At 40.5% G+C, this 15,356-nt stretch overlaps 1 protein-coding gene across 1 annotated transcript in view; it reads left to right on the plus strand.

Annotated features, from left to right (window-relative positions):
• The window catches only part of LOC100768301, a 45,598-nt gene that overhangs the window by 7,487 nt on the left and 22,755 nt on the right, over positions 1–15,356 (plus strand). Inside the window, exon 6 of the mRNA XM_035449729.1 lies at positions 5,267–5,441. Within this exon, the coding sequence (XP_035305620.1) occupies positions 5,267–5,441 (175 nt within the window). The remainder of the gene's footprint in view (positions 1–5,266; positions 5,442–15,356) is intronic.

Raw genomic sequence — 15,356 nt, forward strand, 5'->3', positions numbered from 1 at the left:
ACTCTGAGATACCATCTTACTCCTGTCAGAATGGCCAAAATCAAAAAAAACAATGACAGTTTATGCTGGAGAGGATGTGGAGAAAGGGGAACACTTCTCCCCTGCTGGTGGGCATGTCAACTCGTACCGCCACTTTGGAAATCAGTATGGCGATTCCTCAAGAAAATGGGAATCAGTCTACCACAAGATTCAGCAATTCCACTTATGCATATACCCAAAAGAAGCACATTCATACAACAAGGACATCTGTTCAACGATGTTCATAGCAGCACTATTTATAATAGCCAGAAACTGGAAGCAACCTAGATGCCCCCCAACCAAAGAATGGATAGAGAAAATGTGGTACATTTACACAATGAGTACTACTCAGCAGACAAAAACAATGGAATCTTGAAATTTGCAGGAAAATGGACGGAACTAGAAGAAACCATTCTGAGCAAGGTAATCCAATCACAAAAATACAAACATGGTATGTACTCACTCATATGCGGGTTTTAGACATAGAGTAAGAGATTACCAGACTACAATCCACACTGCCAAAGAAGCTAATAAACAAGAAGGACCCTAAGAGAGACATACATGGTCCCCTGGAGAAGGGGAAAGGGACAAGATCTCCTGAGAAAATTGGGAGCATGGGAAGGGGGGAGCTAGAGAATGAGAACCGGAGAAGAAGAGGGATGCAGAGGACATGAGGGAGCAGAAAGGCTGAGTCAGGGGAAGAACAGAAGAAAACAAGAAAGGAGAGACCATAATAGAAGGAGACATTTTTTGTTTACAAAGAAATCAGGCACTAGGGAAATGTCTGGAGAACTACAAAGATGACACCAACTAACTATCTAAGCAACAGAGGAGAGGCTACCTTAAATGCCCTCCCCTGATAATGAGATTGGATGCCATCCTAAACCCTTCATCCAACAGCTGGTGAAAGTAGAAGCAGACAGCCACAACTAATCACTGAACTGAATTGGAATCCAGTCTCAGAGAAGGACGAGTGAAAAGCAAAGGGGTCTGGACCAAGTTGGTGAAACCCACAGAAACAGCTGACCTTGCTGCTCCCCAGACTGATAGCTGGAATACCAGCATGGGACTGATCCAGACCCCAGGAACATGGGTTTCTGTGAGGAAACCTCGGAAATCTAAGGGACCTCCTGTAGTAGTTCAGTACCTATCCCTAGCATTGGCGTGGACTTTGGGAGCCCATTACATATAGAAGAATACTCCCTGAGCCAAGACACACAGGGTTGGGCCTAAGCCCTATCCCAAAGGATACAATAGACTCTGATGACACACTATGGAAGGCCTCACCATCCAGGGGGAGCAGAAAGGATATATGATAGATAGGGTTTTAGTTGGGGGGGGTAGGGGAGGACGGGAGGGAGAAGGGAACTGGGATTGTCATGTAACAATCCTAATTCAAATTAAAAAAAGTTGAAAAAAAGAAAATCCATCAATGTAATCCACCATATAAACAAACTGAAAAAGAAAAACCACATGATCATCTCGCCAGATGCAGAAAAAGCCTTTGACAAAATCCAACACCCCCTCATGATAAAGGTCCTGGAGAGATCAGGGATAAGAAGAACATACCTGAACATAATAAAAGCAATATACAGTAAACCAACATCAAACTAAATGGATAGAAACTCAAAGCGTTTCCTCTAAAATCAGGAACAAGACAAGGCTGTCCACTCTCTCCATATCTCTTCATTATTGTACTTGAAGTCCTAGCTATAGCAATAAGACAACAAAAGGAGATCAAGTGGATACAAATTGGAAAGGAAGAAGTCAAACTTTCACTATTTTCACATGATATGATAGTTTACATAAGTGACCCGGAAAAACTCTACCAGGGAACTACTACAGCTGATAAACACCCTCACCAAAGTGTCAGGATACAAAATTAACTAAAAAAATCAGTAGCCCTACTATATACTGATGATAAATGTGCTGAGAAAGAAATAAGGGAAACATTACCCTTTACAATAGCAACTAACAACATATCTTGGGGTAACACTAACCAAAAGAAACGAGGAAGACCTGTATAGTAAGAACTTTGAGTCTTTAAAGAAAGAAATGAAAGAAGATACAAGAAAATGGAAAGATCTCCCATGCTCTTTGATTGATATGATCAACATAGTAAAATGGTAATCTTGCCAAAGCAATCTACATATACAATGAAATTCCCATCAAATCCAACACAATTCTTCAAAGACCTTGAAAGAATAGTACTCAACTTCACATGGAAAAACAAAAAACCCAGGGTAGCCAAAACAACCCTGTACAATAGAGAAACTTCTGGGGGCATCACCATTCCTGACATCAAGCTCTATTATAGAGCCATAGTTCTGAAAACAGCCCGGTATTGGCACAAAAATAGACAGGTTGACCAATGGAATTGAATTTAAAACCCTGATGTTAACCAATACACCTATGAACACCTGATTTTTGACAAAGAAGCTAAATTTATACAATGGAAAAAAGAAAGCATCTTCAACAAATGGTGCTGGCATAACTGATTAGGACATGTAGAAGATTGGAGATTGATCCATATCTATTGCCATGCACTAAACTTAAGTCCAAACGGATCAAAGACCTCAACATTAATTCAGCCACACTGAACCTCCGAGAACAGAAGGTAGGTGGCACCCTGGAACAAATTGGTACAGGAGACCACTTTCTGAACATAACACCAGTAGCACAAACATTGAAATGGACAATTAATAAGTGGGACCTCCTGAAACTGAGAAGCTTCTGTAAAACAAAGGAAACAGTCAGCAAGACAAAACGCCAGCCCACAGAATGGGAAAAGATATTCACCAACCCCACATCTGAAAGAGGGCTGATCACCAAAATATACAATGAACTCAAGAAGCTAGCCACCAAAACACCGAACAATGTAATTAAAAAGTGGAGTGCAGAACTAAGTAGAGATTCTCAACAGAGGAATTCAAAATGGCTGAAAGACACTTGAGCAAGTGCTCAACATCCTTAGCCATCAGGGAAATGCAACTCAAAACCACTCTGAGATACCATCTTACACCTGTCAGAATGGCTAAAATCAATAACACTAATGACAATCTATGCTAGAGAGGATATGGAGAAAGAGGAATTCTCCTCCATTGCTGGTGGGAGTGCAACTTGTACAACCACTTTGGAAATCAGTATGGCGGTTTCTCAGGAAAATGGCAATCAGTCCACCTCAAGATCCAGCAATCCCTCTCTTGGGCATATCCCCAAAGAATGCACACTCATTCAATAAGGACATATGTTCAACCATGTTCATAGCAGCATTATTTGTAACAGCCAGAACCTGGAAACAACCTAGATGCCCCTCAACTGAAGAATGGATAGAGAAAATGTGGTACATTTACACAATGGAGTACTACTCAGCAGTAAAAAACAATGGAATCTTGAAATTTGCAGGCAAATGGATGGAACTAGAAGAAACCATCCTGAGTGAGGTAACCCAATCACACAAAGATAAACATGGTATGTGCTCACTCATTTTTGATTTTTAGACATAGAGCAAAGACATAATCACTAGCCTACAATGCACACTGCTAGAGGAGCTAGGAAACAAGGAGGACCCCAAGTGAAGATTGCATAGTCTCTGGAAGAAGGTGATGGGGACAAGAACTCCTGACCAAATTGGAGCCCGGGGGCAGGGAGAGGAAGGAGAGCCTTCATCCAGTTGCTGTTCGAAGCAGAAACAGACACCCATAGGTACGCATTGAACCATACAACTGGAATTCAGTTGTGGAGAAGGAGGAGGGTTGAGCAAAGGAGCCAAGATGGGGGTGGAGAGTCCTGCAGAAACACTTGACTTGACCTACTGATAGAATGGAGACCCTAGTCATAAAGCTGAGGAAACAGCATTGGACCAAACCAAACCCTCTGAATGTGGATACCAGCCAGGAGCCCAAGACAGTCTATGGGACCTCTAACAGTGGAGCCATTCTTTATCCCTAGAGCACAAGTGGACTTTGGGAGCCCATTCCCTATGGAGGGATGCTATTGCAGCCCAGATACAGCAAGGAGGGTCTAGACGCTCCCCCAAATAATATGTCAGACTTTGAAGGTCCTTGGTAGAGGGCCTCACTATTCCTGGGGAGGAGTCTGTGTGTGGTTTGTGGGAGGTTGTGTGGGGAACATGGGAGGAGGGGAGAGGGAGGGAATGGGGGGGATGAATACGTAAATATGAGTAATTAAAAATAATAAAAAATTAAAAAAGTTTTTTATTTTATTTTGATTTTTTTGGGTGGTGGTGTTTCAAGATAGGGTTTCTCTGTAGTTTTGGAGCCTGTCCTGGAACTCACTATGTAGACCAGGCTGGCCTCGAACTCATAGAGATCTTCCTGCCTCTGCATTCTGAGTGCTGGGATTAAAGGCTGGTACCACTACCACCTGGCCTTCAGCTAGTTCTCTTAATTAACCACTGAGCCATCTCTCTAGCCCCCCTGTATGCCTTTTCTAACATTAACTAATCATTAAGAGTTAAGAGGCAGTCTTCCAGTTTCCTATATTAAGCAGCACTAAGAAGGCTACAAGAGGAAAAATGAATCTCATAGTAGGTATTATGATGTCAGACATTCTATAACCTCTGAATTCTGCTTCTAGACTACTAAAGGGGCTGTTGCCTTGAGATTTCCACAACACACCTCTTGCCAGCTGAGTCAAAATGAAGGCTCTACTTTGGCTTTACGGTGTTTTGTGCTTGGTTTTTGACCACTGTGATGGTAAGTCATACATACCTGGACATCCTTATGTATTCTTCTTTCCCTAATATGTCCAAAGACCATTTTGCTGTCCTTCTCATCCCTATTTTACTTCTTATCTCTCTCTGAACTAGTTTAACGTCCTTCACTGCCTTTTCTCATTCTCTCCCCCCTCATCTACACTGACACATCCTCTTCCATTCCTTTTACTCTCTTCTCTACCTCTACTTTCTGCCCCACCTTTTTAAATTTCACTCAACCAGATAGAACATCTATGCCTAGCTTTCCTTGTACAAAACTTATTTTCATTTAGTAGAAATTCTCAGAGAAGAAGAGGCACAGACTCATGTTGTGGTCATGGTGGGAATATCACACATCTACTCACACAGAAGAAACTGCACATGTGAAGGAAGTTAGGCCGTGAGGAATAGGCAGTGGAAACTTTGTAGCTGAATTTGAGTAGATTAACTCAAAACTATAAGAAAGTTCATCAGCATTGAAAATGTTTTTAATGTTTTAATGTTATCTTCATCCATCCCTATAACTACCCTTTTCAGTGCTCCAAATACCGAGACCAAGTTTGGGTTCAAGCCCATTGATCGGAAATCTGCCACCAGCCGATAGTTACATTGATGTACCGTGGCTGGTGTCTATGCCAGGAAATTGCCAGGGTATTGTCCTGACTCCATGGCTGATTCTTTCTACTGCCAACTGTCTGAAGAAATCGTGAGTAGGGGGAGAAAAGAATGTTATTGGGTCTTGGATATGGTTAAATGGGTTTTTCTTTTTAGGACTCCTGCTGGTGGATTGTTCCAGAGAAACTCAATGAAGAAGATGCAGACAAGAATCGCTTTTTGGTGTTAAAACACATAACTGGCTTGTTACTATCACCCAGTTGACTTCTTTTCTGTCTTCTCACACTTTATTTTTCCATTTCTTTCTCCTTTATTCTATTGAAAATTAATTGAATATTCACCTTTGTCATGCTCAAAACTAAGTTCTGAGGAGTCATAGATGTAAGATACAATATCTAGGGCAGGAGATATGGCTCAGGGGTTAAAATGTGCCAGTCACTGAACCTGATGACCTGAGTTTGATTCTTGGAAAGACAGGATGGACTCCTGCCAGTTGTCCTCTGAGTGCCATATACTTGCTGTAGTATGTGTATAGACAGGCATACATAAAAATAAATGAATTAATAACATTAAATGAATTTTTTTTAAAAAAACGGAAGATACAATTTCTCTTCTTGAAGACATGTTAGTCTTTCATCAAAGATAAAAGGTCTTTTGTGCTGGGTGTTGGTGGCACGTACCTTTAATCCCAACACTGGGGAGGCAGAGGCAGGCGGATCGCTGTGAGTTCAAGGCCAGCCTGGTCTACAGAGAGAGTACCAGGATAGCCCCCAAAGCTACACAGATGAACCCTGTCTCGAAAAACCAAAATAAAAGGTCTTTTGTGCCATCTGAAGAGATTGAATTTTATCACAAGCATAAGAAACATAAATATTCTTTGGGAATGGAAGTATTACTCTGCTTATAACCAGAATTCATCCATAATTATTTATCTTATATCAATTCAGTTACAAAGTCTTATTCATCCTTTACTCTCTAATGTCATATCATTCGGTTCTTTATCTTCATTTTCTATGGCCATGGCTTTAATTCAGATATTTATGATATTGGTTCTGGAATACTTCAATACTGTTCTTGAATCTATGCGCTATATTCTTTTTTGATATTTTTTGTTTTTTTTTTTTTTTTTTAGAAGCAGGGTACCTCTGTGGCTTTGGAGGCTGTCCTGGAACTAGCTCTTGTAGACTAGGCTGGTCTCAAACTTACAGAGATTCTCCTGCCTCTGCCTCCCGACTTCTGGGATTAGAGTTGTGCACCACCTCTGCCTGGCTATATTCTTTTTTTTGTATTTTTAAAATAATATTTTAATCAATTTTTTGATATTTTTGTACAATATATTTTGACCATATCACTCCATCTATTCCCATATCCACCCTCACCTCCCTAATCACACAAATTTATGTGCTCTCTCTCTCTCTCTCCCTCCCTCTCTCTCTCTCTCTCTCTCTCTCTCTCTCTCTCTCACACACACACACACACACACACACACACACACACACACACATTCATGGAGTCCAAATTGTGTTGTTAAACTACTCCTGGGTGTGGGGCCTGCCCCTGGGTATGGCCATCATACCATTTAAGAAAATTGACTCTCCACCCAGCAGCTATCAAATAGCAATCGTTCCTCAGCTAGGGGTGAGACTTCATGCCAACCTTTCCCCTTCCATGCTGGGATTTTATCTGGCTTGAGCTTGCACAAGTCTTATACATGCTGTCACAACTGCTGTGACTTTATATATGCAACTTTGCTGTTATGCCAGGAAAGCACTTTGAAATCACCCATCACCTCTGGCCTTATGATCCCTTTGCCTCCTCTTCTGTGAAGATGTCTGACCCTTGGACTAGAGGTGTGATATAGATGTTACATTAACAGCTGAGCACTGTGGGGGCTTTTCTTCTCTACATGCTGACCAGTTGTGGGTCTCTGTTAAATGCCATCTTCACAAGAAGATGCTTCTCTGATGACATTTGGGAGATGCACTGATATATGGGTATAGCAAAGTTACTAGGACTTGTTTTAATACTCTGCCCATTTGAGCAAAATAATAGTAGTAGGTTCTTTCCTTGGGCCTATGACTTATCTAGTCACAGGATCTTGGTCCCGTTAATGGTGTCAGGTATGGGTTCCATCTCATAGAACATGCTTTAATATTATCAGAAACTGATTGGTTATCCTCACAACATTGAGTAGTGGGCATACCTTGCCAGAACAGTTCTTATTATAGCTCAACAGGTTCACATCTGGGTGAGACTGATGATTACTTTCCTTCTCTGGGATTGTGTATAGCAGCACCTTCTAGCAATATGAAAGATAGCCAGTAGGGATGAAGCTTACAGGTGAGTATCAGTTCGTTTTCTCTATGTTTAGTGTTACTCCAAGATATTTTATGTTGTTTGTGGCTATTGTAAAGGGTGGTGTTTCTCTGATTTTTTTCTCAGCCCATTTATATGTATATGGTAGGACTACTGATTTTTTTGAGTTAATCTTGTATCCTGCCACTTTGCTGAAGGTATTTATTAGCTGTAGGAGTTCCCTGGTAGAAGTTTTTGGGTCACTTATGTGAACTATCATATCATCTTCAAATAGTGAAAAATTGACTTCTTCCTTTCTGATTTGAATCCCCTTGATCTCCTTTTCTTGTCTTATTGCTCTAGATAGAATTTCAAGGACAATATTGAAGAGATATGGAGAGAGTGGACAGCCTTGTCTTGTTCCTGATTTTAGACGAATCCTGTTGAGTTTCTCTCCATTTAGTTTGATGTTGGCTGTTGGTTTACTGTATATTGCTTTTATTATGTTCAGGTATATTCCTGTTATTCCTGATCTCTCCAAGACCCTTATCATGAAGGGCTGTTGGATTTTGTCCAAGTCTTTTTCTGCATCTAGTGAGATGATCATGTGGTTTTTCTTTTTCAGTTGGTTTATATGGTGGATTACATTAATGGATTTTTGTATGTTGGACCATCCGTGCATCCCTGGGATGAAGCCTACTTGTTCGTGGAGGATGATTTCCCTGATGTGTTCTTGGATTCGATTTGCCAGTATTTTATTGAGTATTTTTGCATCAATGTTCATGAGGGAGACTGGTCTCTAGTTTGCTGTCTTAGTTGTGTCTTTGTTACCAAGGTAATTGTAGCTTCGTAAAAATAGTTTGGTAGGCCGGGCATTGGTGGCACATGCCTTTAATCCAAGCACTCAGGAGGCCGAGGCAGGCGGATCTCTTTGAGTTCGAGGCCAGCCTGGTCTCCAGAGCGAGTGCCAGGATAGGCTCCAAAGCTACACAGAGAAACCCTGTCTCAAAAAACCAAAAAAAAAAAAAAAGGATTTTGGTAATGATCTTTCTGCTTCTATTGTGTGGAACACTTTGAGTAGTATTGATATTAGCTTTTCTTTGAATTTCTGGTGGAATTCTGCACTGAAGCCATCTGGCCCTGGGCTGTTTTGGGTTGGGAGACTTTTGATGACTGCTTCTATTTCATTAGTGGTTATAGGTCTGTTTAAATTACTTATCTGTTCTTGATTTAATTTTGGTAAGTGATATCTATCCAGAAAATTATCCATTTCCTTTAAATTTTCCAATTTTGTGGAGTACAGGTTTTCAAAGTATAACCTGATGATTATCTGGATTTCCCCAGTGTCTGTTGTTATGTCCCCCTTTTCATTTCTGATTTTGTTAATTTACATGTTCTCTCTCTCTGATTTTTGGTTAGGTTGGATAAGGGTTTGTCTATCTTGTTGATTTTTTTCAAAGAGCCAACTCGTTGTTTCATTGATTCTTTGTATTGTTTTCTTTGTTTCTACTTTATTGATTTCAGCTCTCAATTTTATTATTTACAGGTGTTTACTCCTCCTGGAGGAGTTTATTTCTTTTTGTTCCAGAGCTTTCAGTTGTGCTGTTAATTCTCTAGTGTGACTATTCTCTAGTTTCTTCATGTGGGCACTTAGTGCTATGAACTTTCCTCTCAGCACTGCTTTCAGAGTGTTCCATAGGTTTGGGTGTGTTGTGTCTTCATTTTCATTGAATTCTAGGAAGTCTTTTATTGTTTTCTTTATTTCTTCCTTTACCCAGGAATGAGGCAGTTGAACATTGTTCAATTTCCACAAGTTTGTAGGGTTTCTGCAACTTGTGTTGTTGCTGAATTCTAATTTTAAGTGGTCCAATAAGATACAGGGGGTTATTTCATTTTTTTTTGTATCTGTTGAGGTTTGCTTTATTGCTGAGTATGTGGTCGATTTTAGAGAAGGTTCCATGTGGTGCCGAGAAGAAGGTATATTCTTTTGTGTTGGATGGAATGTTGTATAGATGTCTGTTAAACTCAATTGTGTCATAACTTCTGTTAGTTCCTTTGTTTCTTTGTTAAGTTTCTGTCTGGTGGTCCTGTCTAGTGGTGAGAGTGGTGTTGAAATCTCCCATTTAGGTGTGTGCAGTTTAAGGTGTAATTTGAGTTTTAGTAATGTTTTTTTACTTTGTATTTTGGTGCATAGATGTTCAGAACTGAGACTTCATCTTGATGGATTTTTCCTGTGATGAATATGAAATGACCTTGCTTATCTGTTTTGATTAATTTTAGTTTGATGTCTAATTTGTTAGATATTAGGATATCTACACCACCTTGCTTCTTAGGACCATTTGATTGGAATATCTTATCCCAACCCTTAACTCTGAGGTAACATCTGTCTTTGAAGGTGAGGTGTGTTTCTTGTATGCAGCAGAAGGATGGATTCTGTCTTCCTATCCATTCTGCTAGCCTGTGTCTTGTAGGGAGTGACCCTGATTACAGGTACTCAATCTATTTCTCTTTATTTCCTAGTCTCTATTCAATTGGTCAGCAGTACCTGTAATCAGGGTCTCTCCCTACAGTGTCTTTGTATAGGTGAGTTAAGACCATTGATACTGAGGAATATTAATGACCATTGATTGTTGGTTCTTATTTGTTTTGGATTTGTTTTTGGTGGTGGTATTGTTTGTGAGTTTTCCCCCTATTTCTGGCTTTTGGTAAAGTGTGATTATTTATTGCCTCTGTTCTTGTGAGTGTAGCTAACCTCCTTGGGTTGGAGTTTTCCTTCTAGAAATTTCTGTTGGGCTGGATTTGTGCATATGTATTGTGTAAATCTGGTTTTGTCATGGAATATCTTGTTTTCTCCATCTATAGTGATTGAGAGTCTTGCTGTGTATAGTAGTCTGGACTGACATCTGTGGTCTCTTAGTGTTTGTAGAACATCTATCCAGGACCTTCTGGCTTTTCAGAGTTTCCATGGAGAAGTCAGGTGTAATTCCAATAGGTCTGTCTTTGTTAATTGGCCTTTTTCCTTTGCTGCTATTAATATTCCTTCTTTATTCTGTATTTTTTGGGTTTTGATTATGTGGCAAGGGAACTTTTTTTTGGCCCAGTATATTTGGTGCTTGGTAAGCTTCTTGTACTTTCATAGGCATGTACTTCTTCAGGTTGGGAAAGTTTCTTCTATGATTTTGTTGAATATGTTTTCTGCTCCTTTGAGATTGGCTTCTTTGCCTTCTTCTATACCTATTATTCTTAGGTTTGGTCTTTTCGTGGTGTCCAATAATCCTGTATATTTTGTGTAAGGGATTTGTTGGACTTAAAATTTTCTTTGGTCAACGAATCTGTTTCTCCTAGTGTATCTTTGACACCCGAGATTCTCCCTTCTATCTCTTGTATTCTGTTGGTTATGCTTGCATCTGTAGTTCCTGATCACTTACCCAGCTTTTCTATTTCCAGCAATCTCCCAGTTTGTGTTTTCCTTGTTGTCTCTATTTCAGTTTTCAGGTCTTTAACTGTTTGAATTGTTTCCTTCATATGTTTGATTGTTTGTTCTTGGCTTTTCTGTTTTCTTTAAGAGATTTGTTGATTTATTGCATTTTTTGGTTTGTTTTTTCTTCATTTATTTAAGGGGTTTTCTCATATCCTCTTTGAGGCCCTCTATCATTTTCATGAAGCTGTTTTAAAGGTCTTTCTCTTCTGTTTCATCTGCATTGGGATGTTCAGGTCTTGCTGGTATAGAATCCCTAGACTCTGGTTGTGTCATATAAGTCTTTCTGTTGATGGATGTGTTCTTATACTGTTGTCTTCCCACATCTTCTTCCAGAGGGTACAGGTGGGGTCTCTCCCTCTTCTCTTTCTCTCTGTCTCTCTGTCTCTGTCTCTGTCTCTGTCTCTGTCTCTCTCTCTCTCTCTCACACACACACACAGAGTGTGCAGGGGCAAGACAAGAACAGCGGCCAATGATGCTGGCTGCTTTGTACTGCCTCTAGGTCCCTCTAGGGGATCTAGTGGCAAGAAGGGTCTGGGGGTCTCAGGTCAGGGGACTTGAAGAGGGAAAGGTGGCCTGGGAGAATCTCTTGTACTCACTTCTCTTTCTCTACCAGAGGGTGGCTGTGGCTATGGGTCAGGGGACTCAAAGAGGAAAAGGTGCTCTGGGAGAGACCCTGGCACTCACAGCTCTCTCTCTCTCTCTACTGGAGGGTGGAACCATGTCTTGTGATCTTTTGGTGAGTTTTATATCTGAGTTTTTTTGTTTTTACTTACTAAGTTTTTCATTTCCAGTTTTTTTTGTAAAAATATTTTTTATTCTTTAATTACTACTCATATTTATGTATTCATGCCCCCATTCCATCGACCTCCTATCCTCCCATGTTCCCCACCCCCACAACCCACCCCCAACTCCTCCCCAGGGATACTGAGGCCCCCCACCAGGGACCTTCAAAGTCTGTCAAATCGTTTGGGGGAGGCCTAGGCCCTACTTGCTGTATCTGGGCTACAATAGTATCTGTCCATAGGGAATGGACTCCTAAAGTCCATTGTGCTCTAGGGTTGAAGACTGGCTCCACTATTAGAGGTCCCAGAGACTGTCTTGGTCTCCTAGCTGGCACCCACATTCAAAGGGCTTCGTTTGGTCCAATGCTACTTCCCCACCTTTATGACTAGGGTCCCCATGGTATCAGTAGGTCAGGTCCACTGTTTCTGCAGGTCTCTCCAGCTCCATTTTGGCTCCTTTGCTCATCCCTCCTCCCTCTCCACAAATGAATTCGAGTAGTGTGGTTCAGTGCTTAGCTGTGGGTGTCTGTTTCTGCTTCAAACAGCAACTGGATGAAGGCTCTCCTTCCTCTCCCTGCTCCCCGGCTCCCACTTTGGTCAGGGGTTCTTGTCCCCATCCCCTTCATCGAGGGACTATGCAATCTTCTCTTGGGGTCCTCCTTGTTTCCTAGCTCCTCTAGCAGTATGGATTGTAGGCTAGTGATCCTTTGTTAATGTCTAAAAATAAAAAAATGAGTGAGTACACACTATGTTTGTCTTTTTGTGATTGGGTTACCTTACTCAGGATGGTTTCTTCTAGTTTCATCCATTTGCCTACAAATTTCAAGATTCCATTGTGTGTGTGCCACATTTTCTCTATCCATTCTTCAGTTGAGGGGCATCTAGGTTGTTTCCAGGTTCTGGCTGCTACAAATAATGCTCCTATGAACATGGTTGAACATATGTCCTTATTGAATGAGTGTGCATTCTTTGGGGATATGCCCAAGAGAGGGATTGCTGGATCTTGAGGTGGACTTCTCATTTTCCTGAGAAACCGCCATACTGATTTCCAAAGTGGTTGTACAAGTTGCACTCCCACCAGCAATGGAGGAGAATTCCTCTTTCTCCATATCCTCTCTAGCATAGATTGTCATTGGTGTTATTGATTTTAGCCATTCTGACAGGTGTAAGATGGTATCTCAGAGTGGTTTTGAGTTGCATTTCCCTGATGGCTAAGGATGTTGAGCACTTGCTCAAGTGTCTTTCAGCCATTTTGGATTCCTCTGTTGAGAATCTCTACTTAGTTCTGCACTCCACTTTTTAATTACATTGTTTGGTGTTTTGGTGGCTAGCTTCTTGAGTTCATTGTATATTTTGGTGATCATCCCTCTTTCAGATGTGGGGTTGGTGAATATCTTTTCCCATTCTGTGGGCTGGTGTTTTGTCTTGCTGACTGTTTCCTTTGCTTTACAGAAGCTTCTCAGTTTCAGGAGGTCCCACTTATTAATTGTCCATTTCAATGTTTGTGCTACTGGTGTTATGTTCAGAAAGTGGTCTCCTGTACCAATTTGTTCCAGGGTGCCACCTACCTTCTGTTCTTGGAGGTTCAGTGTGGCTGAATTAATGTTTAGATCTTTGATCCATTTGGACTTAAGTTTTGTACATTGCGATAGATACGGATCTGTCTGTAGTCTTCTACATGTCTGAATCCAGTTATGCCAACACCATTAGTTGAAGATGCTCTCCTTGTTCCATCGTATATATTTGGATTGTTTGTCAAAAATAAGGTGTTTATAGGTGTGTGGGTCAATATCAGGGTTTTAAATTCAATTCCATTGGTCTACCTGTCTATTTTTGTGCCAATACCAAGCTGTTTTCAGGATTACAGCTCTGTAATAGAGCTTGATGTCAGGGATGGTGATGTCTCCAGAAGTTCCTCTATTGTACAGGGTTGTTTTGGCTATCCTGGGTCTTTTGTTTCTCCATACAAAGTTGAGAATTGTTCTTTCAAGTTCTGTGAAGAATTGTGTTGGGATTTTGATGGGGATTGCATTGAAGCTGTAGGTTGCTTTTGGCAAGATTGCCATTGTTACTATGTTGATCCTGCCTATCCAAGAGCATGGGGGATCTTTCCATTTTCTGGTATCTTCTTTAATTTCTTTCTTTAGAGACTCAAAATTTTTATGGTACAGGTCTTTCACTTTTTTGGTTAGTGTTTCCCCAAGGTATTTTATGTTGTTTGTGGCAATTGTAAAGGGTGATGCTTCTCTGATTTCTTTCTCCACCAATGTGTCATCGGTATATAGTAGGGCTACAGATTTTTTGAGTTAATCTTGTATCCTGCCACTTTGCTGTAGGTGTTTATCAGCTGTAGGAGTTCCCTGGTAGAGTTTTTTGGGTCACTTATGTAGACTATCATATCATCTGCAAATAGTGAGTTTGACTTCTTCCTTTCCGATTTGTATTCCCTTGATCTCCTTTTGTTGTCTTATTGCTCTAGCCAGAACTTCAAGGACAATATTGAAGAGGTATGGAGAGAGTGGACAGCCTTGTCTTGCCCCTGATTTTAGAGGAATTGCATTGAGTTTCTCTCCATTAATTTTGATGTTGGCTATTGGCTTGCTGTATATTGCTTTTATTATGTTGAGGTATTTTCCTGTTATCCCTGATTTCTCCAAGACCTTTATCATGAAGGGGTGTTGGATTTTGTCAAAGGCTTTTTCTGCATCTAGTGAGATGATCATGTGGTTTTTTCCCTCAGTCTGTTTATGTGGTGGATTACATTGATGGGTTTTTGTTTGTTCAACCATCGTTGAATCCCTGGGATGAAGCCTACTTGATCATGGTTGATGATTTCTCTGGTGTGTTCTTGGATTTGGTTTGCCAGTATTTTATTGAGAATTTTTGCATCAATGTTCATGAGGGATATTGGTCTGTAGTTGTCTTTCTTAGTTGTGTCTTTGTGAGGCTTGGGTATCAAGGTTATTGAAGCCTCATAAAAAGAGTTTTGCAATGACCCTTCTGCTTCTATTGTGTGGAATACTTTGAGGAGAATTGGTATTGCTATACCTTGAATTTCTGGTATAATTCTGCACTGAAGCCATCTGGCCCTGGGCTTTTTTTGGTTGGGAGAGTTCTGATGACTGCTTCAATTTCATTAGGGGCTATAGGTCTATTTAAGTTGCTTATCTGTTCTTGATTTAATTTTGGTAAGTGAAATGTGTCCAGAAAATTGTCCATTTCCTTTAGATTTTCGAATTTTCACAAATACAGGTTTTCGAAGTGTGACCTGATGATTCTCTGGATTTCCTCTGTGTCTGTTGTTATGTCCCCCTTTTCATTCCTGATTTTATTAATTTGCATGTTCACTCTTTGTTTTTTGGCTAGTTTGGATAAAGGTTTGTCAATCTTGTTGATTTTCTCGAAGCACCAACTCTTCGTTATATTGATTCTTTGTATTGTTCTCCTT

Source organism: Cricetulus griseus, chromosome X, assembly GCF_003668045.3.
Source record: "Cricetulus griseus strain 17A/GY chromosome X, alternate assembly CriGri-PICRH-1.0, whole genome shotgun sequence".
Taxonomy (NCBI): domain Eukaryota; kingdom Metazoa; phylum Chordata; class Mammalia; order Rodentia; family Cricetidae; genus Cricetulus; species Cricetulus griseus.